The 23,847-nt window shown below is 39.5% G+C and overlaps 2 protein-coding genes across 6 annotated transcripts in view; one reads left to right on the forward strand and one right to left on the reverse strand.

Annotated features, from left to right (window-relative positions):
* Nucleotides 1–23,847, forward strand: part of FAM228B (family with sequence similarity 228 member B) — a 42,838-nt gene that overhangs the window by 7,461 nt on the left and 11,530 nt on the right. Inside the window, exons 1-5 of one of the 5 annotated variants that reach the window (XM_055400173.2) lie at nucleotides 7,332–8,903; nucleotides 9,521–9,648; nucleotides 16,752–16,820; nucleotides 18,651–18,842; nucleotides 19,522–19,602. In XM_055400173.2, coding sequence (XP_055256148.1) covers nucleotides 9,553–9,648; nucleotides 16,752–16,820; nucleotides 18,651–18,842; nucleotides 19,522–19,602 — 438 coding nt within the window. In that variant the 5' untranslated portion in view covers nucleotides 7,332–8,903; nucleotides 9,521–9,552. Of the gene's footprint in view, nucleotides 1–7,331; nucleotides 8,904–9,520; nucleotides 9,649–16,751; nucleotides 16,821–17,069; nucleotides 17,150–18,650; nucleotides 18,843–19,521; nucleotides 19,603–23,847 lie in introns of those variants that run through there. The other 4 variants (XM_088841214.1, XM_088841216.1, XM_088841215.1 and 1 more) reach the window with 4 other exon arrangements.
* Nucleotides 37–7,613, reverse strand: PFN4 (profilin family member 4). Its single transcript, XM_088841776.1, has 5 exons — nucleotides 7,318–7,613; nucleotides 6,900–7,037; nucleotides 6,002–6,107; nucleotides 4,144–4,255; nucleotides 37–154 (listed from the first exon to the last, which is right to left on the reverse strand). Exons 1-5 carry the CDS (start codon nucleotides 7,432–7,434, stop codon nucleotides 37–39), a joined length of 591 nt encoding a protein of 196 aa, XP_088697902.1. The 5' UTR covers nucleotides 7,435–7,613.

Genomic DNA, 23,847 nt, shown 5'->3' on the forward strand with positions numbered 1-23,847 from the left:
CTCAACTTTGAGAATCCTTCCCTCCCTCTAAGGGAACTAGAACCAGAACTCTTGGCGGGTCCATTTCCCAGCCTGGCCAGGCTTTTGGCCGGTTTGTGCTGTCAGTCTCTTTCTGCCCTTGGTCTCTGGAGTAAGGTGGGCAAGCAGGGTGCTTCTGAGAAAAAAGAGAGGAACACTGGGGGGAAAGGGAGGATAAAAGCAGTCCTAGGATTCTTTAAACTTCTGTGGTTTCTCCTGTCTTTCCTAAGGATGAGGGAGTGGCCCTTGGAAGATGCTGCCCAGTGAGGCAATTTAGCCTGGTTAAATAAAAGCCGTATAAATGTCTATTACATCAGGGTTTGTCAACCTCGCCACAATTGACATTTTGGACTAAATAATTCTTTGTTTTGAAAGACTTCCCAGTGCAGCGTGGGGTGTTTAGCAACACCCCTGGTCTCCACCCACTGGATACCAACAGCACCCTTCTCCAGTTGTGACAATAAAAAATGTCTTGACATTGCCAGATATCCCCTGGGGAGCAAAAAAACACCTGCTCCTGGTTACAAGCCACTGATTAGAAGAATACACATGTATGTGCATCTGTGTAAAAAGATAGGTAACTTTTATTTTTTTGCAGTGCCTTATAATTTGCCTCTTCACATGTGTTCTCTTGTTTGAGTTTTATGACACTTCACTAAAAAGGAATTGAGATGTACCAACAGAAAGATTAATTTAGTTTCAAGGGGCAAATAGCTGATGAGTGTCAGAGCCAGGAATCAAACTCTTATCTCCTGGTCCTGCCCAAGGCTCTACAGTAGAAGGAAAGGCTGCCTGGGGCAACCGTCTGTCCCATCAATTACAAACTCCCTTTCTCTTTATTTACATCCCTCTCCTGAGCATTCTTGCAAGAAGGCTACCCAAATTACTTATTTTTTATAAGGCCTGTTTTCCAGAAACGCCTGTTAGCCACTGTCCCTCCTCTTGTCATCTGTGTCAAAACCACTATTGCAAGAAAAGGGACAGAAGAAGCCCAACAGTGTATTCAGAGGGAAGGTCCAAAAGGCCAAAGGAGGCCTTTTCTGGAAACTTTGTGGTGGGTATTTTTTGCTACTATTTTTTGGGTAGGCTCTAGTGTCTCAGAGGGACCATGTCCCAGGGAGGGCAGGAACTTATACTGCTAACTCCCTGATAATTAAAGAATAAGACCCAGGGGACTTCCCTGGAGGTTCAGTGGTTAGGACTTGAAGCTTCCATCACTGGTGGCATGGATTCCACCCCTGATTGAGGAACTAAGATCCCACAAGCCACACAGAGCAACAGGCTTTATGAAAATATATAATTGTCCGCCTCTGAGGACACTAACCTTCCAAAGGGTCAATAGAAAGCTCTGCTGGAAACCACAAGAACAGGTTGATTTCCTTAAAACATCTCTGCTCCAGCCCCTTTTTGTCAAAATGTAAGTTGTGGAATTGGGTGGTAAATTTTAAATGACTGGTTGCTGCAGCAGTATTCCACAGTCCACATCTCTGCCTTTAGAGGGACTCCCCACAGGTTCATGTTTTAGCAGAACAAGCAAGATCTGTGTTAGGGATGAGGTGGAAGCATGTGTCCCAGAAACCCAGCTGATGTGAGGGTACAGCTGCTGCTGCTTATCCTGAAAGTTAAATGGGGGTGAGGGCATAATCTCTCCTAGATGTCCTCTGAAGGGTTCTGCGTAAACCAGCAGCTTCTGTGGTATCCAAGCCCAAGCTTGGGCAGCCCAGCAGCTCAGTGATGACAGCTGGTCCTTGCCCAGAGGAGCTGGGGAAGTTCACCTCTGGATACCATGCCAGCTTCTGTGCCTGCAGGATTTGTCTAGGCTCTTCCTCCGCTCTCTCCATGGGCACTCCCCCCTCAGGTTGGAGGGCAAAGACTCAGGAAGGCTCTGGGAAAGGAAAGAGCTTGGAGTCAGCTTGGTGGGGCTGCCTATTTGGTTACCTGCCTCTGCCATCCTGGGGACCCATCTGTGTGACTCAGGGCCCAAGGCAGTTCTTACTGCAGGCAGTGGTCTTCATCAGCAGACAAAAGGCATTTTTAAAAGCTGTGTTCCTCATAGTTTAAAGTTGATATCTAAAATCTTTCATCTTACATTTAAGGTGGTACAAAAGATATGATTTCTGGTCATAAATACTGACATTTAAAACTCATATCAGGCTTTTAAATGTATCAAGTGCAGTTGGATTTTAGAGCAATTTGATACTACGATCATCCATTAAAAAGTACCCAAACAAGTTATTTAACAGTTGGAAGTTTTAAAATTTCATTTTTTCCCGATACTTACATTTTCATTCTACATAAAAATTATATCCTGCTATATTTTATGCTTTATTGATCATTCTTATCTGCAATAAAATATATGTAACCTGACATTATTTAAAAATTTTCTGTGATTGTAGGGCTATAAAGTGTTAAATTTCTTCTGGATTTACTTATTATTACAATATTATTAGTTCATGGCTGATCAAAACATTATTTTGAATTACTTTTATGTTATTTAAAGTATTATTTTAGGGGAAGTCCCTTTCAGTCCAGTGGTTAGGACTCTGCTCTCACTGCTTAGGTCTAAGGTTCTATACCTGGTCAGGGAACTAAAATCCCACAGGCTGCATGGCATGGCCAAAGTAAAAGTATTAAATATTAATAATTATTGAATATAAAATTTTTTGGACCATTTGTGGGGTTGAATTTTTCCAAATAATTATGTCATCTGTGGATGAATATTAATTATTGCTTGAATGAGACTGGTTTCAGCATTAATCTTTTTCATTTTTATGGACAAGCTCTAAGAAACCTAATTTGCATAAATTAGAAGGGAAAGTAATTTCTTTATAGGAATGTCAGCCAATTATTTGAATACCTCTGATTATATGATAAAAACCATATAAGGATTTATCATCAAAAATTATTTTCAGAGATGTATTAGCTGGCAACTTAATTAAGTCTTCTTTCAGTTTTGTTGAAAGCAAAGCTTTGGAAACCATTCAACCTGTAAGGGATTAGTTACCCAGTCCTATGTGCCGTTCTCAGCTTCTGGGATTATTGCCAACAAAGCTTTGCAAAGATTTATCAAATGATTATTAATATTTCTGCTTCTATTTCTTAGAGGCCCCTTGTTTAAACTGATATATTCAGGAGGATGTGGAAAGTAAAAGTGTTAATTCCAATACACTTTTTTGCTAAGACAATTCTTTGGACCAAATCTTTCTAAATATGTTTCTATTGCGGGGGGAGGGATGAATTGGTAGATTGGGGTTGATATATACACCGTACTATATATAAAATAGAAAGCTAGTAAGAATCTCCTGTATAGCACAGGGAACTCTACTCGATACTCTGTAATGATCTGGGAGTAGAATCTAAAAAAGAGTGGCTATATGTATATGTGTAACTGATTTACTTTGATGTACAGCAGAAACTAATGGAATATTGTAAATCAACTATACTCCAATATAAGCTAATTAAAAATAAATATATTTTAATTGACATCTTGGCATTGTAAATTTATCAACAACATCTGTAACATTGGCAAAGCCGGCCACCATTGTTAATCAGCCAACTCATATTTCTATCAGAAAAGTTTTCTCATTTTTCAAGTAATCATGTTATTTCATGTCCTTATGATAACTCTCTTGCTTCTGAATTTTAAGAAATGTGGATAAGATGAGGAGTCTTTCTCTCCTGGATGAATTATGATACAAAGATTTTCACTATTTCTCAATGATGCTCTTTTTGATTTATTCTCATGGGACTCTTTTTCACATATGATGTGTTTTTTACAATACAGGATGTTCCATTATACAGGAACTCATTATGTTGAAAAATAATTGAGAATTTTCCTTTGGTACCTTGCAGTTCTTACACTCCAAGCCAAGTATTACAGTAGGACTGGGGCTGGATGAGAGTAGGTCTTTCTTTTGCATACTGGGAGAACTGGCATTATTGCTCAATCACAACAGGTACATTTCAGAAAAGTACATATGGAAGTTGGGGACCTGGAGAAAAAAATGAATCCCTTGAGTACATTCATGCCTGTATGTACCATTTCAAGTCTTTGTGAACTATCAGGACAAAAATTTTCCTTGTTCGGAGACCCCTGTTTCAGAACATCATCTGCTCCCTGGGCACCTCCACAGGGAGCTGCCATCAAAGGGTCCCTTTTGTGGGTCTGAGTAGCTGAGCCCAACTGGAACTTTGTGGTAAGAATTGTAGCAACTAGACCGTGCTACATAGGAGGACTCTAGACAGTGAGGCATTTGCGTGATGAAGTTTATGAAAAAGCCTCCCACTTGGCATTCAGCAGTGCAGTGTGTGTGTGTCTGGGAAATGGCTTTAGAGATCACTGTGATCCAAGATCAGACCTGCCTTGCAGGCTCAAATCCTCAGTTTGTCAGCATGTGGAGAGTGGGTGTACAGTCCACATAACTAAGTTATAAAACTCAGATGTCAGTGTTCTGATTTAAAAGGAGAAATCATTGGCATGAGGTCTGACCCCAAAATCTCTAGATAAATCTACATGGAAAGCCAAATGGTGAGCAAAGATTCTGGACAAGATGCGGGATGATTGAGATGAACTGAATGTTTAATACTTAATATGGCTAAGATAGCAAGATATATCCACCTTTTTACCTGGTGCAACCTTGCCATTAAGACCAGAGTGATATAATAAATATTTTCAACCTTTGTCCCTGGTCCCCCAACTGCTGATCTCTGGAGAGGGGAGAGGGACTGGAGATTAAGTTCAATCATTCTTGCATTCTTGGCATATCCAACAATATTTGTGGGAATACAAGAGACTCATAGAGGAGTCGTCCAACAGATATGCTCTGTGAAACTATCAGTGCTTCACATTCATGCCAATGAACAACACTAAAGAAAAAGATAAAGTGGATTAAATAATTCCAATTAAAAAAGAGGATCTCTTGAAATGAGAAAAATTGCTTCCTTAATTCATTCTTCCTTTTCAGTATCTTCTGCCTAGTGTTTTTAAACCACAAAATAAGGCATTTATTTCTTTAGGATCTATAATTTTCTTCTAAAATCATAAAAGCCATCTTTCATAGTCCTCTGATGACTTAATTCCCTTTTCTTCTTAGATAGTCTCCTGAAAGAAAACAGAATATGGTTATTATTTGACCATATTATTTACTGATGAACAGTAAATAATAACAACATGATTCATTCACAATAATAACAATATGATTCATTCATTTATTCCATAAAAATTCGTGAGTGACTACCATATACTAGGCACTGTGTTAAGTACTTGGAGATACAAGGATGACTGCATAGTTAAGACCCAGTCCCTGACTTCAAGGAGTTCATTGTCTGTTTGGGGAGACAATGTCTATTGTCTATTATATGTTCCTAGAATCTTCCATAATAAAAATTTTATTTCCCCAAATTTCTATAATTATGCACAATTTTTGATAGAGAAAAATACAAGTAATTAAAAAATACAATTAAAACTCTCATAGATATAATTTCTCTCATAGATATATCTCATAGCTATAATTTCCCAGTTCTACATTAGATCTTTATTCAAAAACGTAGACATGGAAGGGGATTCCACTAGACACCAAGAAGCCTGGCTCACAGTGATTTCTTTTTCTGTAGAAGGCCTTTTTATAGAGAATGGCCCCCAGCAGCTACATCTCTGCTTTTTTTTTTTACCTTGCCCTCCCCACCTCCTATCCCCAGCTGACTGATATAAGGGTAAACAATATGATCTGAGACTTGTCAGATCAGGGTTCTAAAAGAAATTAAGAGGATGCAAGGCTTGACCATGACACCATGAAGAAAGGAGGCAGTTTGCAATGGGATGTAACAAAGCTGACACTCTTAGGAGGAAAGACTAGAGAAGGATTCAGTGTTCCAGTCCCTGGAGTTCATTTTTCCTGTGACTCAGCTGGTTTGACTGCATTAGTTGCAGTCAGAAGACTTTACTGCCACAGCAAAGAAAGACAGGCATTGGGAACAAACTTACCCAACTTCTCTGTGGCTTCCACACAGACACTAGGATACATGCCTTCAGAGTAAGTTGCCACCAGAAGATACAGATGGGTCTTCACAACAATCACACCAGTGTTTTCCTGGATAAAAATAAAACAGAATGCTCTTCTCTTGGTTTTAACAACAGGACTAGCAGTTACCCTTCAGCCACACTTTTCACCATTTCCTGACTTTCATATTCACCTTTGTTGTTGAATAATCTTTTTTCACTAATTTAGTTGTGTTTCCTTAAAAAGTTTCAGACTATTGTAATAACAGCATGTGTATTCTGAAAAAGCTCCCAAATTGTAGTATTTCCCTGTCCTGATGAGAACAACAGATGTCATGGAAAGGAAATATATTTTGGAATTAGATCACTCTGGGCTTGAATCCCAGCACCTCCATTTTCTGCTGTGACTATGGAAAAGTTACTGAGCCTTCTTAAGCCTCAGTTTCCTCATCTGTAAATGAGGTTACTTAGTGTATAATGTGGGTGAAGTGTGCCTAAGCCACAATACAGGGCAACCAGAAATACGACTATCATCCCCTTAATTGTTACAGGCAACAGCGAACCAACAGTTGTTTTAAACATGAGAGTAATACCAGTTTTTCAAAAGAAGGATAATATCGAGTGTGAGGGATGAATTGCAATGGAGAGAGACAGTTCAGGCAAGATTCAGTTGATAAAACCCAGAATGAATGTTTCCCAAAACCAGGCTCTGTTAGTACTTTCTTGAACATATTCATGGTGCCTAGACTGCTGCTATCTCAAATACTGCCGCTGCAGTAACAGGCTTTACTCTGTTTTAAAGACAGGATCAGGAGAAGCATAGAAAACTTGGAGTCAAACTCAAAAAGTTTTTACCAGTTGTCTTCACATCTTGAACACTCACATTCTTGGCATAAAGAGAATAGTCATCTGCCCGGACACATTTGTAGTCCTTCTCCTTGAAATACAATCCTTCTCTTCTGGTTTTCAAAGGATTCTTGGCAAACCCATTTACAAGTGTTCGGACATCACTGGGCATTACCTGCAGAGGTTAAACAGACTAGAAATTGGCAAACAATGGGGAACTGGCCAAATTTGACCCACTACCAGTTTTCTTACACAGGCCTGTGAGCTAACAATGGTTTTTACATTTTTAAAAAGTTGAAAAAAATGTTTTGCAATATGTAAAATACATGAAATTCAGACTTCAGTGTTCATAAAGTTTTATTGGAATGTTATCACTCCCTTTCCTTTATGTATTATCTATGGCCTCTTTACAGAAAAAGACTTAAACTCTTACGCCAAACTTGTTTTTTTCTTACACTAAATCCTGGTGATGCTACACATAGGCTCCGCTCCTGGAGTTTGATGAGGGCTGCACTGTCCACATGCTTTGTTCCCAGGAGTGTATCTAACAGTAAGTTCTGCAAATGGCTCATGCTCCCTCAGTTCTGAAAAAAAGGGAACTGCAGTTGAAATCATCTGCTCTAGCTAGCTTTTAAAATCTTTTAAAAGATGTCCCCAAGACATATCAACAGCTTTAAGTGAAGAGATGCAGAGTGAAAATGGTGGTCCACTATCCGGTGCCCACCAATACTAAGAGGAAAACAGAATCACAGAAAAGCAGTTCACACAGAGGGTTTTGAGTTTGGAAATTCACAGCTCATAATTTTTTCAATGTCAGCGGTTTGTATCAGAATCACCTAGGATTAAAAGAAGCAAGAAACCGGACTAAGTGGAGAACTGCTGAAGTAAACAAGACTAAATGAGATATGCCGGTCGCTGAGTCCTCACGGCCCTTTCCCTCCGCCTAGCGTCAGCACCGACTATGGACACTGATCAATACTTCAGGGGCTAGAAACACCTGGTGGCTCAGACGTAAAGAATCCACCTGCAGTGCGGGAGACCTGGGTTCGATCCCTGGGTTGGGAAGATCCCCTGGAGGAGGGCATGGCAACCCACTCCGGTATTCTTGCCTGGAGAATCCCCATGGACAGAGAAGCCTGGCGGGCTACAGTCCATGGGGTCGCGAAGAGTCAGACACGACTGGGTGACCAAGCACAGCACACAGAAACATCTTACGGAACCTAAAGCGACATTTTTCCTACAAGTTTCCAAGTCTTCTTGGACGGTGCTCTTAGGGGACAAGTTCCACAAACACTCGTCCTTCCAAGAGATCCTAAGGGCAGGCGTCTCTATCCCGCCACTCCCATCGTGGTGATTTGGTCCTCGAGAGTTCCCTGGAGCGGAGTTACTGAGGGACAGGGAGGGGGTTTAAATCCGGTCTGGTTGTCTGGGCGGGGGTGGGGAGACCCACAGGAGGCACTGAAGGCTTGGGGGAGCGCGGCGGGAGCAGACACAAGTCAGCAGCCTCTCGGAAAGGAGCCCAGCGCTCCACCGAGGCCTAGCTTGAGGCGCAGACGGCCGTCAACGGACGCAGGGGAAGGCGGGGCGAGAGGGCGACTAGCCCAGCTACTGGCTGTGGCAGCTGCCCATCACCGAGAAGCGCTCTAGCTCCGCCCGCAAACCAGGACTACCCGCGGGCGCGGGCGCTGCTGCTTACCAGGCTCCCTCTCAGCCTGAAGTGGCCACGGAAGCGCATTTGCGCGCGGCTCAGGGACGCAGGGGTCGCCGCGTCGGAGGGGTCGTGGGGAGGGGGGGCGGTTCCTATCGAATCACTGGACGCAGAACGTTCTCATCTACCAAGACGACAGCCTCGAGCTGATTGGGCCGCAGGTGCGGCGGGCTCTCCCGCCTCAGCCGACCGCTCTGGCACTGTAGGCTGTCGGGTCTGGCTCTCGCGTGATCCAGAGGAGCCGAGGCTCTGCCAATTTTGAAGGGAGCTGAGGTACCAGTCGCGGCCATTCAACTTTTCCGCTGCAGAGGCCGCTTGCCCCTTGCGCACCGGGTAGGGGTGAAGGGGCGGGGTCGTGCGTGATGTAGGTTCTACCAGGGACACAGGCTTTATGACAGCTTCTCAGGCACCGGCGGGTGCGGGGGTGCGGAACGGGAGCAGTTTCGGCCTCTTAGAGCTTGAAGACCAGCAAATTTTGTTCAAAAGCCCTTCCTTCCCTCTCTAAGAGGCCCATCCTGTGTGTGCGTCAGGAGCCAGAAAGCGGCAGCTTTCCCGTTCCGAAAGCTGCAGTTTCGGAAGGCTGCACACGCGCCCCCTTGAGGCCAGGCTTGGAATTGCTGCACCGGCTCGATTGGACAATGTTGTGGGAAGCCTGGCTTCTCAGGGGGCTCCGCTGGTCGGTCCAGAAGGAACCCCTCTGCTTAAAGGAGGCAGGCTCGTAAGACATCATCAGAAGCTTGTGGACAGATTCTGAAAAAAGGGAACTGCAGTTGGAGTAATCTTCTCTGGCTAGCTTTTAAAAGGCCTATGAATACAAATGTCCCCTCTCACTTTAGGAAAAACATGATGTCTAATGTTCAGAATCCGTTTCATGCCCATCTATGGTCACAAATACTAATTAAAGAGAAAATATACATGAATGCTCGTTACTAAGGAAGCTAATTTTATAGTTTTTCTAGGGAATCTGCTATTTGTGACCACAATGAAAAGTTATGGAAATGATCTGATAACTGACAAGCTTCCCAAGCTCAAGAGCTCAAGAGAATGGTTGGAGCCACAACCACTTTCTTTTATGGAGGTATCATAGTAATGGCATTTTAACGTTTATAATTGGGTAGTTGCATTGAAAAGTAGCTTGTGCTAAATATATTATTTTTCTGTTTTTTGTTTCATTCCGCTCTCTATTATCCTGTTCTTTCTATTAACTATTTTCTTTGCTCTTCATTTCCCAGTTTCTTAAGGTGGAATAATGTCACTTGTTACATACCTTTTTAATAAAGTTACAGGGTTTCTCCTGAAGCATTACTTTAGCTTCATCACCCAAATTTATATATGTTTTGGGGTCTTTTTTTAGATTATTTCTTTTTCTTTCTACACAGTTTTATTAAGGTATACTTGATATATAATGAATTGCATGTATTTAAGGCATACAGTTTGGTAAAATTTGAGCTATGTATTCTGCATGAAACCATCACCACAATCGAGACAGCAAACATATTCAATACTCCCGAAGTGTATTCATTGTGTCCCTTTTTAAGTACCTCCCTTTCCACTTTCTATCACTATAGTTTATTTTGCATTTAAAGTTTTTGTACAAATGTAATCTTACGGTATGTATTATTTTTGAGTGGCTTCTTTCACTCGGTATAATATGTGATTCCGTGTTGTTTCATGTAGCAATACTTCATTCTTTTTTGTTACTGTTGGATGCTATATACCCTAGTTTGTACATCCTATTGTTGCATATTTGGACTAACAGTTTTTGGCTATTACAAGTAAAGCTGTTAGAAACATTCACATACCTATCTTTGTAGGGACATATGTTTTCATTGCTCTTGGGTAAATATCTAGTTGTGGAATGCCTAGGTCATATGGTAAATGAAATTTAACATTTTACAAAACTGCCAAACTGTTTTCCAAAGTTATTTTATATTTCCACTAGCAGCGTGTGGGAGTTGCAGTGTTTTACATCCTAGCCAGCATTTGGTTACAGTCTTTGTGTGTGTGTGTAGTCTTTAATTTGAGACATTCTAAAAAAGATGTAGAGTGGCATTTCATTGTGTTTGTAATTTGAATTTCCCTAATAACTAATGATATTGAGCATCTTTTCATGTCTAACTTGCCATGTATATATATACTTATTGATGAAGTGTTTGTTCAGATACTTTGTGCATTTTTAAATTAAGCTCTTATCTTACTTTTTTTTATTATTGAGATAGAATTCACATACCATAAAATTCACTACCTTAAAGGATACAACTCAGCGGTTTTGACATATCCACAAGATTGTATAACCATTACCACTATCTAATTACAGAACATTTTCATCACCCCAAAAAGGAAAGTCATACCCTTTAGCAGTCACTGTCCATTCCCTTCTCCCCTGTTTTCTGGCAACTGCTAATCTGCTTTCTCTCAGGACATTTTATATAAATAAAATCATACAGTATGTTGTCCTTTGTGTCTGGCTACTTTCACTTACCATACTGTTTTCAAGGTTCATCCACTTTGTAGCATGTATCACTACTTCTTTCCTTTTTATGGCAAGATGATACTCCAGTATATGGATGCCATCAGTCGATGGGTATTCAGATTTTTTTCTACTTTTAGACTATTATCAATAATGCTGCTATGAACATTTGTATACAAGTTTTTGTGTGAACATATGTTTTCCGTTGTCTTGGGATGTGTAACCTAGGAATGGAATTGCTTAGGTCATATGGAAGTTCTGTGTTTAACTTTTTGAGGAACTGCCTGCTTCCCACAGCGACTGTACTATTTTACATTCTCATCAGCAATGTATGAAAGTTCCAGTTTCTCTATTGTTTAGAGTTCACTGAACCTCTGGTATCAGTGTGCATATAGTTCCCAACACATTTGGAAAACTCTCAGCCATTCCTTCTTCAAATATTGTTCTATCCCACCCCTCTCCTTTAGGGAAATAAAACCTGCTTGAAAGCTATCTCATCTATCTCATAGCCCTCTGATTACCTGAAAATTTTTTTCAGACTTTTTCTTCCTGCATTTCATTTTGAACAGCTTTTGTTCTTATGATTTTGTTTAATCTTTTCTTTTGGAATATCCAGTCTGCTGTTAAGCTTGTCTGTGTATTTTTCATTTCAGACATTGTAGTTTTCATCCTTAAAGTTTTTAGGGGGTCTTTTAAAAATTCTTCACTGTCTCAAAATGTCTGCTGTTTCTTCTAGTTTCCTAAACTTAGTTCAGTTCAGTCGCTCAGTCATGTACGACTCTTTACGACCCCTTGGACTGCAGCACTCCAGGCCTCCCTGTCCATCACCAACTCCCAGAGCTTGCTCAAACTCATGTCCATTGACTCGGTAATGCCATCCAACCATCTCATCCTCTGTTGTTCCCTTCTCCTCTTGCCTTCACTCTTTCCCAGCATCAGGGTCTTTTCTAATGAGTCAGTTCTTTGCATCAAGTGGCCAAGTATTGGAGTTTCAGCTTCAGCATCAGTCCTTCCAGTGAATATTCAGGACTGATTTCCTTTAGGTTTGACTGCTTTGATCTCCTTGCAGTCCAAGGGACTCTAAAGAGTCTTCTCTAACACCACAGTTCAAAAGCATCAATTCTTCAGAGGTCAGCTTTCTTTATAGTCCAGCTCTCACATCCATACATGACTACTGGAAAAACCATAGTTTTGACTATTACAGACCTTTGTCAGTAAAGTAATATCTTTGCTTTTTAATATTTGTCATAGCTTTTCTTCCAGGGAGCAAGGGTCTTTTATTTCATGGCTGCAGTCACCATCTGCAATGATTTTGGAGCCCAAGAAGATAAAGTCTGTCACTGTTTCCATTGTTTCCCCATCTATCTGCCATGAAGTGATGGGACCGGATGCCATGATCTTCGTTTTTTGAGTGTTGAGTTTTAAGCCACCTTTTTCACTCTCCTCTTTCACTTTAATCAAGAGGCTCTTTAGTTCTTCACTTTCTGCCATAAGGGTGGTATTATCTGCATATCTGAGGTTATTGATATTTCTTCCTGCAATCTTGATTCCAGCTTGTGCTTCATCCGGTTGGGCATTTCCCATGGTGTACTCTGTATATAAGTTAAATAACAAAGGTGACAATATATAGTCTTGATGTACTCCTTTCCTAGTTTGAAACCAGTTGGTTCCAATTTGGAGCCAACCTTTTCCAATTTTGAACTTAGGAACTGTTTAATGTCTTAGTCTAATAATTATATTATCTGTGTCATTTCTGAGGTAGTTTTTATTTTTATTTATTTTAAAAGTTTTATTTACTTATTTATTTTTGGCTTCCTTGAGTACTTGTTTTTCTACCGGGGCTTTTTCTAGTTGCAGCAAGTGGAGGCTACTTTTTAGTTGTGGTGCATGGGTTTCTTATTGTGGTGGCTTCTCTTGTTGCAGAGCAGGGTCTCTAGGGCCTGTGGGCTTTAGTAGCTGTGGGCTTAGTTGCCCTGCAGCAGTGGAATGGTTCCAGACCGGGGATCAAACTTGTGTCCCTTGTGTTGCAAGACAGACTCTCAACCACTGGGCCACCGGGGAAGCCCTCTGGGGTAGTTTTGATTGATTCTTCTTTTCATTATTAGTCAAATTTTCCTGCTTCTTTGTATGCTTGGTGATTTTTTAAATTAGATACCAGGCATTGTGAATTTTTTCTTGTTGAGTGCTGGATATTTTTCATTTTCAATAAATGCTCTTAGGTTTGTTCTGGAATGCAGTGAAGTTACTCAGACACAGTCTGCTTTTTTCTTTAATGTCTTGCCACCAAGCTTTGTTAGGTAGAACTGTAGTGGAGTTTAGTGTGTGGTTAGTGTTAACTCTCTGCTTTGCATACCATAAAGTTTTTCACTCTGACTGATAGTTAAGAGGAATAACTCCTGGGGTTTGTGACCTCAAGGGATTGTTTCCCTAATCCTTTCAGGTACTTCTTTGCACGGTGTTTCTTTGAGTCGTTTCCCCACATGCATACAGTGGTCAGGGCTCCCCTGGTGCTCAGAAGGTAAAGAATTCGCCTGCAATGTGGGAGACCTGGGTTCAGTCCCTGGGTTGGGAAGATCCCCTGGATGAGGGCATGGCAACCCACTACAGTCTTCTTGCCTGGAGAGTCCCATGGACAGAGGAACCTGGGGAGCTACAGTCCATGGGGTCGCAAAGAGTCAGACACGACTGAGCGGCTAAGCACAACACAGAGCAGAGCACAGTGCACAGTGTTCCGCATTCACCTGAAGTCTCAAGGGGGACACTCTCCAGATCGAATCGTCTGCAGATCCCCAAAACTCTTTCTCTGTGTGACGTTCTTCCCTCTGGCACTGTGCTCTATGAACTGTAGCTACTCTGGCCTTCCCAGACTCCCAGCGCCCTTCCGCATTTCAGTCGTTTCCTCCTCTCTGCACCACAGTCTGGAAATTCTCTCCAGGCACTAATGAGCTACTTTAGGATTTACCTTGTTTTCTGTATCTCAGGGGTCACTGTCCTTCATAGCCTGATATTCAGTGTCTTTCACTGTATTTTTTAAGGTAAGAGGGTAAATCTGTTCCCTACTATTCTGTCTGAAAGTAGTGGTTTTCATACCAGCCATTATTTATTTAGAATTCTAGTTATCAACTTGTCCAACCTTTTGCTGTTGTCTCATAACTCACTGCAACTTTATTCATTTTCCAGTCTTATTTCTTTCTGTTTTTCAGACTAAATTCTAATGATTTGAATTCAAGTTCACTGACTCTTTTAAAGTCATCTTCAATCTGCTATTAAGCCATTTAAGTTTTTTTTTTTTAATTTAAGAACAATATTTTTCACTTGTTTATTTTTCATTCTTTTTCTGCTGACATTTTTCTATTCATTATGAGCATATTTTCCTTTAACTTCTTAAACATAGCTGTAATAGTTGACCTAGAATCTTTATCTGCTCATTTCAACATATGGGCCATCTCAGAGTTGATTTCCATTAGATTGTATTTCTTTTTGAAGTATGGGTCACATTTTGCTGTTGAATGATTTTGAACATTATGAACACTGTATTGTAAAGGGTCTGGAATCTGTCATGTTCGTCTGGTTAATATTGAACTTTTGTTTTATCAGGCAGTTAACTTGACTGAACATGAACTCTAAACTTTGTTTCTCCTGCAGTTGGTGGCAAATGAAATCACTGTTCAGTTTTTTTTAGCTTTAGCTGAGCTGCATGGAGTTTTTTTGTGTGTGTGTGCATATGTAGTTCAAGGGTCTACTAGAAATATGGTCTGCAGAATTTGTGGCGTTCCGTCTGTGGCTTTCTCCTTTCAGGCATTTCTCCTTTCACTTTCCTGCTGCTATGGTTGCCCTGAATTCTGTCTTCTAATTCTGAAATCTGTAAAACTGTGTATCTTTATCTGCATTTGAGCCACCTCATTTAGCTATGATTGATGCCTGCTGTTAGACAAAAGTCCATAAAAAACTGAAAACTTTTCCAATGCTATTCTGTTTTTCCAGGTGTTGACTCTGGCTTAGTTTTCAATGTCTTCAGGTGATTGTCTTAATATATTGGTACTCATCTTGGTTTTGAGAATAGTAGATTTGCTAGAAATAGCAACTCTGTGAGGCAGAAAGGACAAAGAAAATGAATTTGGAGTTAGACACATTTGAGTTTGAATTCTGGACTCAGTGCTGGATTTTCTAGGCTTCTGGTTGTTGCTTACCTCTGATGAGCCTTAGTTTCTTTGTGTGTTAATGGGGAAGGTTAGTTCTTAGATTTTAAGATTTTATTAATCTGTTGTGGAAAATTTCAGGAATTTCCCTTGTGGCTCAGTTGTTAAAGAGCCTGTCTACAATGCAGGAGACCTGGGTTCGATCCCTAGGTCGGGAAGATCCCCTGGAGAAGGAAATGGCAACCCACTCCAGTATTCTTACCTGGAGAATTCCATGGACAGAGGATCCTGGTGGGCTACAGTCCATGGCGTCACAAAGAGTTGGACACGACTGAGTGACTAACTTTCTTCTTTCTTTCTGGAAAATATAGGTAGTGGAAACTGAGGACACCTAATTCCAATGACAGTTCATTTGAGAATATTTTATTTTTGTGTAATTATGAGAGGATTTCAAAGGTCACCCCAAATATCTCCCACCTTGGGACTCTTTTATTATCAATCATCTTTTCCATTGCAGAAATATTATAGCATAAAATTTGCTCTTTTTAGCCATTAGTAACTATATAATTTGGTATCTTTAATTACATCCACATGTATGTTACATATCAGCCTCTTCCATTTTCTGGCAGATGTTTAATTGAGGAAGTTTTGTTATGAAAATGGAAAAACTTGATTTCATGAACTACTTCCGGAAGATTGTGTTGGCTTAAAATATTGAGAATGTGGCTTGTTCATAAAAAGTATCAATATTTGATAGCTATAATGACTAGGGTTGTTGTTTATTTGCTAAGTTGTGTCCAACTCTTTTGTGACCACATGGACTGCAGCCTGCAAGGCTCCTCTGTCCATGGGATTTTCCAGGCAAGAATACTGGAGTGGGTTGCCATTTCCTTCTCCAGGGGAATCTTCCCAACCCAGGGATTGAACTCACGTCTCCTGTACTACAGGCAGATTCTTAGCCACTGAGCCACCAGGGAAGCCCATAAACGACTAAGTGTAATAAAATAAAATTCATTAATGAGTAAATGAATTCCATTAGAGGCCTGATTGTATCATTTTATAGGATGTGAAAAAAGATGGGTACCATGTGATTTGGGGCAAGTCATTTGACCATGTTGGGAGTCAAAATGTCTGTGATCTGAGTTATTTTTTTTCCCTAGAGTAAAATGTAGCTGAGAGTGGAAAGATGCAAATACTTTTTAAAAAGTACTTGATATGATTTGAGGTAGAAAAATTGGGATTTACAGAGAACTTCCCAGGGATATATAGGTCACATCTGTTCCATTGCTCAGTCGTGTCCGACTCTATGCGACCCCGTGGACTGTGGTCTACCAGGCTTCTCCGTCCACGGGATTCTCCAGGCAAGAATACTGGAGTGGGTTACCGTTTCCTTCTCCAGGGGATCTTCCTGACCCAGGGATCGAACCCTGGTCTCCCGCATTGGAGGCAAACGCTTTAACCTCTGAGCCACCAGGGAAGCCCATAGGTCACATAAAATATTATTAATCTAGGTAGTATTAATAATTTAATTTTTTAATACTTGATTTTCAAAATTTTATTCTATCATTTTAGGTATTAGCTAAGGAAGATGTTGATGCAGCTATTCAATCAATATTATATAGAGAAAATTATATAATTAAGGTAAGAATTGGCTATAAAATGTGTCTCAGTTAAAAATTAAATTTTGTTTTTCTATTTTAGATGTAGTGCTATGTTGTTATAAAAATTTTAGAAAGTATAGAAAATAATGGAAACACTCCTTAGCCTTTAGGATTGATCTTAAAAGAGCTCTGAGGTTGCTTTTACATCTTCACTTTCTATACTTTGTGGGGATTCTTTTATAGATACCTTATAAGAGTTTCCTCCTGTTCACTTGTTTCTTCATTTTAGTGGGACTTCTAGGAATCCCTGTCTATTTTTAAGAGCTGTTATTGGAACACACTGATGCATTATTACTCAGGAATACCTAGGTAAGAACAAGGCTTTAACTGTAGCAGGATGGGCTTAATTATAAGACAATATGATTGTCCATGTGACATGTACTAAACTCTGGAGTGGGCAGTCTATTTTTGTTTTTAAGAATTTTCCTTGGATTTGTTTCAAAAGGAAAAGAATTACTCACTGTGAATGGTAGAGACGTGCTATGACCTGAAATTAGGGACAGATATTACCTGGAAAAGGTCTCAGGGTTTTTAGTACTTTATTTTTTTCATTTTAAATTTCATGTTGTTGATCCTAGTAATCACATGATTTCATTTGCTAGATGAAAGGTGTATGAGAAGTTTTGTTGAGAATGATTTAGTTTTATAGCCTGATTTAGGCATTTTCTTTGCAGGCTACTTGCCATTTGTACCAGGTTGTGCTACAGTTTTGCCTTTTTACTCTTGTCTTTTTTTTCCTGGCCACACCGAGCAGCTTATGGGATCTTAGTTCCTTGCCCAGGGACTGGACATGTGCCCCACTACAGTAGAAGTGCAGAGTCTTAACCACTATCCAGTGCCAGGGCAGTCGAAAATAGCTCTGTTCTTTAAGATCTATCCCAAGTGTCTACCAATTTGGAAATCTTTTAAAAATTTTATTGGGACTCTCATGGTGGCCCAGTGGTTAAGACTCCATACTCTCAATGCAGGGGACATGGGCTCTATCCCTGGTTGGGGAACTAACTCAGATCCTGTATGCTGCACAGTGTGACCAAAAGAAGAAAAAAGTGGATTATTTTTCTATTGTGGTAAAATACATATAACATAAAATTTGCTTTTTAAACCATTTTTTAATGTATCAGTGACATTGATTACGTTGATGTGTTGTACAACTGTCACCATTATCTATTTCTAAAACTTTTTCATCGCCCCAAATAAAACTTTGTACTTGTTAAGCAGTAACTCCCCATCCCTTCTTCTGCAAGCCTCTGGTGACCTCTGGTTTATTTTCTGTCTCTTTGAGTTTGCCTAATCTAGTTATTTCATATAAGTGGAATCCTAAAATATCTGTCCTTTCGTATCTGGCATATTTCAGTTAGTATATTGTTTCTAAGGTTCATCCATGTTGTAGCATGTGTCAGAATTTCATTCCTTCTTATAGTTGTATAATGTTCCATTATATGTACATATCACATTTTGTTTATACTTTCATCTGTTTATGGACACTGAAGTTATTGCCACCTCTTGGCTACTGTAATGATGCAGTGAACACTGAGCCCCATATATCTCTTGCTACATTACATTGTCCCTCCTCCCACTGTTTTGTAGATTTGTTTTGTAGTCTGTCTTCCAGGGAGACCAGGTATATTATCTAATTTATTCATGTATTCTTTGTTTCCAGTATTGTGTGTGTCACACATTAGAAGCCAACATAGTGATTTAATTAATGAGTGCTTTTGTGGATTATTCTTATGAGTATAAATTAAATTTAAATTTTGGAACAAGAAAACTTTAAGATAATATATTTGTCTTTCCTATCACTGTTTACTAGGAATTAGATAAGTGTTTGAAACATCATGACTTCCTAAATGCAAGAAGAAAAGAGATATTGTATAAAAGATGGGTTGACCATGTGGCAGATCCTCTCCAGAAGAAAATTATAGAAAAAGTTACTTCATATAAGAAGATTAAAAAAAGGAGACAAGAAGAATTAGATGGTTTTTTAAAATATGTAAATAAAAAGGTACTAAGGATTCATTTGTTATTTTTTCAATTGCTCAAAAACTATAATCTTTTTTTATTTATAATCATCCAAACAGCCTACCCTTGCCAACTCTGTTTATGTATAATCTATACTCTATCATAGCATATACTATTCTTAAATCCAGGGCATATGGAAAGGATGGAGGTAAAGGGTTAGATCTGTATTTAAATGTGAACATTAGAATCATTTTTCTTTTTTTTTTTCTGTATGTAATTGTTAATTTTATATACCAGTTAAAAAAATTTGGAGTCTAGGTTCAAGATATGTGTTGGTTTTTTTTTTTTTAAATTATGGAGCTTGATTATTTACAAGGCTATAAAATATTTCTGTTTTTCTGGCATTTTAAAGAGATCTGAGATGTTTGACTAGTGATTATCTAAAAACAAATTCCTAAATCTTTTAGTGTTCTAATACCTTTTATTAAAATCTTGCAAATTTTAATTAGATTCTATCACTATGATATTTGTTACTTAGATACATTATTTATTACATTTATTATTACTTAGATAAATCCAGTTTGGTCTTCCCATTCCATTTGCATTTGTCATTGATGCCATTTTAAAGCATAACAGTGGAACTGTGTATTTGACTCTTGAGTCTTGTTGTGTTCAAAATTAATTGTGCACCTCTTATGCTTATGTGTGGTTCCTTCCTATAGGGAAATGCATTTATAGAGCATTATGATCCGAAAGAGTATGATCCTTTTTACATGAACAAAGAGGACCCGAATTTTCTGAAGGTAGATTTCTAATTTTAACTTTGGTATTACGTGGTTTATGTTTTTGAACAGTCCTAATATGTTCACTAATCCTTCAGTCACTAATCCTTCAGTGATTCCCTATGAATGCTGTAACATCTTAATCATGTCCCCTCTTCACAGCTTTGACTATATGGACCAATGTCTCTGCTTTTTAATACACTGTCTAGGTTTGCCACAGCTTTTCTTCTAAGAAGCAAGCGTCTTAATTTCATGGCTGCAGTCACCATCCTCAGTGATTTTGGAGCCCAAGAAAATAAAATCTGTTATTGTTTTTACTTTTTCCCCATCTATTTGCCATGAAGTGATGGGACCGATGCCATGACCTTATTTTCTTTTGTATTTTGAGTTTTAAGCCAGCTTTTTCACTTTCCTCTTTCGCCCTCATCAAGAAGCTCTTTAGTTCCTCTTCGCTTTCTGCCATTAGAGTGGTATTGTCTGCATATCTAAGGTTGTTGATATTTCTCCTGGCAATCTTGATTCCAGCTTGTGATTCATCCAGCCTGGCATTTCACATGATATACTCTGCATCAGTCCAGTTCAGTTCAGTTACTTAGTCGTGTCCAACTCTTCGCGACTCTATGGACCACAGCACACCGGGTCTCCCTGTCCATCACCAACTCCCAGAGTCTACTCAAACTCATCTCAATTGAGTTGGTGATGCCATCCAACCATCTCATCCTCTGTCATCCCCTTCTCCTCCTGCCTTCAATCTTTACCAGCATCAGGGTCTTTTCAAATGAGTCAGCTGTTTCCCTCAGGTGGCCAAAGTATTATAGTTTCAGCTTCAACATCAGTCCTTCCAATGAACACCCAGGACTGATCTCCTTTAGGATGGACTGGTTGGATCTCCTTGCAGTCCAAGGGATTCTCAAGAGTCTTCTCCAACACCACAGTTCAAAAGCATCAATTCTTTGGCGCTCAGCTTTCTTTATAGTCCAACTCTCACATCCATACATGACCACGGGAAAAACCATAGCATTGACGAGACAGACCTTTGTTGGTAAAGTAATGTCTCTGCCTTTTAATATGCTATCTAGGTTGGTCATAAGAGAAGTAAAATAAACAAGGTGACAATATATAGCCTTGTTATACTCCTTTCCCAATTTTGAACCGGTCCTTTGTTCCATGTCCATTTCTAACTGTTGCTTCTTGACCCACATACAGGTTTCTCAGGAGATAGGTTAGGTAATCTGGTATTCCCATCTCTTTAAGAATTTTCCAATTTGTTGTGATCCACACAGTCAAAGGCATTAGCATAGTCAATGAAGCAGAAGTAGATGTTTTTCTAGAATTCCCTAGCTTTCTCTGTGATCCAGTGAATATTGGCAATTTGATCTCTGGTTCCTCTGCCTTTTCTAAACCCTGCTTGTACATCTGGAAGTTCTTGGTTCATGTACCACTGAAGCCTGGCCTGAAGGATTTTGAGCATAACCTTACTAGCATGTGAAATGAGCACAATTGTGTGGTAGTTTGAACATTCTTTGATACTTCTCTTCTTTGGGATTGGAATGAAAACTAAACTTTTCCAGTCCTGTGGCCACTGCTGAGTTTTCCAAATTTGCTAACACATTGAGTGCAGCACTTTAACAGTATTATCTTAGGATTTTAAATAGCTCAACTGGAATTCCATCACCTCCACTAGACTTGTCTATAGTAATGTTCCTAAGGCCCACTTGACTTCACACCCTAGGATGTCAAGCTTTAGGTGAGTGACTACACCATCTTGGTTATCTGGGTCATTAAGACCTTTTTTTGTAGAGTTCTGTGTATTCTTGCCACCTCTTTTTAATCTTTTCTTCTGTTAGATCTTTACTATTTCTGTCCTTTATCATGCCCATCCTTGCATGAAATGTTCCCTTGATATCTCCAGTTTTCTTGAAGAGATCTCTAGCCTTTCCCATTCTGTTGTTTACCTCTACTTCTTTGCACTATCTGTTTAAGTAAGCCTTCTTATCTCTCCTTGCTATTCTTTGGAACTCTGTATTCAGTTGGGTATATCTTTCCCTTTCTCCCTTGCCTTTCACTTCTCTTCTTTGCTCAGCTATTTGTAAAGCCTCCTCAGACAACCACTTCCTACTTTTGCATTCCAATCCCCTATGATGAAAAAGACATATTTTTTTTGGTGTTAGTTCTAGAAGGTCTTATAGGTCTTCATAGAACTGATCAACTTCAGCTTCTTTGACATCAATGGTTGGGGCATAGACTTGGATTACTGTGGTGTTGAATGGCTTGCCTTAGAAACAAACTGAAATCATTCTGTCATTTTTGAGATTGCACCCAGGTATTCCTTTTTGGACTCTTTTGTTGACTATGAGGGCTACTCCATTTCTTCTAAGGGATTCTTGCTGACAGTAGCAGAAATAATGGTCATCTGAATTAAGTTTGCCTATTGATTCCTAAGATGTGGATATTCACTCTTGCCATCTCCTGCTTGACCACATCCAATTTACTTTGATTCATCAGACCTAACATTCTAGGTTCCTATGCAATATTGTTCTTTACAGCATCGGACTTTACTTTCACCACCAGACACATCTGCCACCCAGCGTCGTTTACACTTTGGCCTAGCTGTTTCATTCTTTTTGGAGCTATTAGTAATTACCCTCTGTTCTTCCCTAGTAGCATATTGGACACCTTCCAAATTGGGGGCTTATCTTCTGGTGTCATATCTTTTTGCCTTTTCATACTGTTCATGGGTTCTTGTTGCAAGAATACTGCAGTGGTTTGCCATTCCCTCCTCCAGTGGATCAGAACTCCAGTGGATCCAGTTTTGTCAGAACTCTTCACTATGACTGGTTCATCTTAGGTGGCCCTGCACAGCATCGCTCATAGCTTCACTGAGTTACGCAAGCCCCTTTGCCACAACAAGGCTGTGATCTGTCCAGAAGGTTGCACAGCTGTCAGTATCAGAGTACAAGTGTATTTCTAAACTCATACACAGTTTTGCTATACCATCTTTTTTTTTAATATTCCTTATTTTGAACCTCTAGATTGTTTTTGACCTATTGCTGTTATAAACAACAGTATGATGAACATCCCTTAACTATTTATTTCTTAACTTTTTCCTTAGGATAAGGTGCTGGTAGTAGAATTGCTGAGTTAAAAGTTATACGTGATTTTGATTCATATCATGAAATTGTCCTCCAGAATGGTTATATAGTTTGCACTCCGTTCAGAGAATCTGGGCTTGCCTGGTGACTTAGTCAGTAAAGAGGCTGTCCGCAATGTGGAAGACTTGGGTTCAATCCCTGGGTCTGGATGATCCCCTGGAGAAAGCAATGGCAACCCACTCCCCAATTCTTGCATGGAGAGTTCCGTGGACAGAGGAGCCTGGTGGGCTACAGTCCATGGGGTGTCACAAACAGTCGGACACACTTCCGACTTCCAGAGAATCTACTTCTTTCACATTTTTGCTAGTAGTGGATATCATTAAACAAAATAAGACAAAACCCTACCTTGAATCATAGACATGCCCTGCTGGCATTTGCAGGGCAAAGCAGATCTTGAAATTATTGCCCAGATCGGAGTATATATAGATGCTACTGTCTGTATTTTTATAGGTCAGAGTTAGATTGAGAGTTTAGAGGTAGATCCTTAGACATATTAACTAGTAACATAGCTAGTAAGGGTGAGAATTGGGATTTGAAACCAGATCTTCCTGATACCAAAATTTCCTTTTGTTCTTTCACCATGATGACTGTCTAAATGAAGCTGATAGGTGATCTCTTAAGATAAGCTGAGCAATTTGAGGTTATATCAGCAGTTCTCAAAGTGATGTACAAGAACTTTGACAGCCCCGAAACCCCTTTTTAGGCAGTCCATTAGGCCAAACTTTTCATAATGGTGCTAAATATTACCAGCTTTTTTTTCATTATGTTGACATTTGCACTGATGGTGCAAAAACAGTGTTGGGTAAAATAGCTAGTACCTTACAACTACTTAAGTTGGTGTCACAAATTATACTAGTAGTCATATTCTTCTCTGTCATGTACTCACAGTAAAAAAACAATTCAGTTTCACTTAAGAATGTCCTTGATCAAACAGTAAACATTATTAATTTTATTAAGTCTTACCCCCACTTTTTAAAAATTGAAGTTCAGTTGGTTTACAATATTATATTAGTTCCTGGTATATAGCATAGCGATTTATATGTAATATATATATTCTTTTTCAGATTCTTTTTCATTATAGTTTGTTACAAGATACTGAAAATAGTTCTGTTTG

The sequence above is a fragment of the Moschus berezovskii genome, chromosome 11 (genome assembly GCF_049115385.1).
Source record: "Moschus berezovskii isolate FMDL1 chromosome 11, NW_MosBer_1.0, whole genome shotgun sequence".
Taxonomy (NCBI): domain Eukaryota; kingdom Metazoa; phylum Chordata; class Mammalia; order Artiodactyla; family Moschidae; genus Moschus; species Moschus berezovskii.

Excerpts from the sequence above, each read along its gene's own strand:
- PFN4 (XM_088841776.1), bottom strand. The coding sequence starts at position 7,434 with ATGAGCCATTTGCAGAACTTACTGTTAGATACACTCCTGGGAACAAAG. Across the intron at positions 4,256-6,001 it reads GGAAGCCACAGAGAAGTTGG|AGTCCTCCTATGTAGCACGG; the intron begins GTAAGTTTGTTC and ends CTCACTGTCTAG. Across the intron at positions 155-4,143 it reads GATGGCAGCTCCCTGTGGAG|AAGCACCCTGCTTGCCCACC; the intron begins GTGCCCAGGGAG and ends CTTTTTTCTCAG.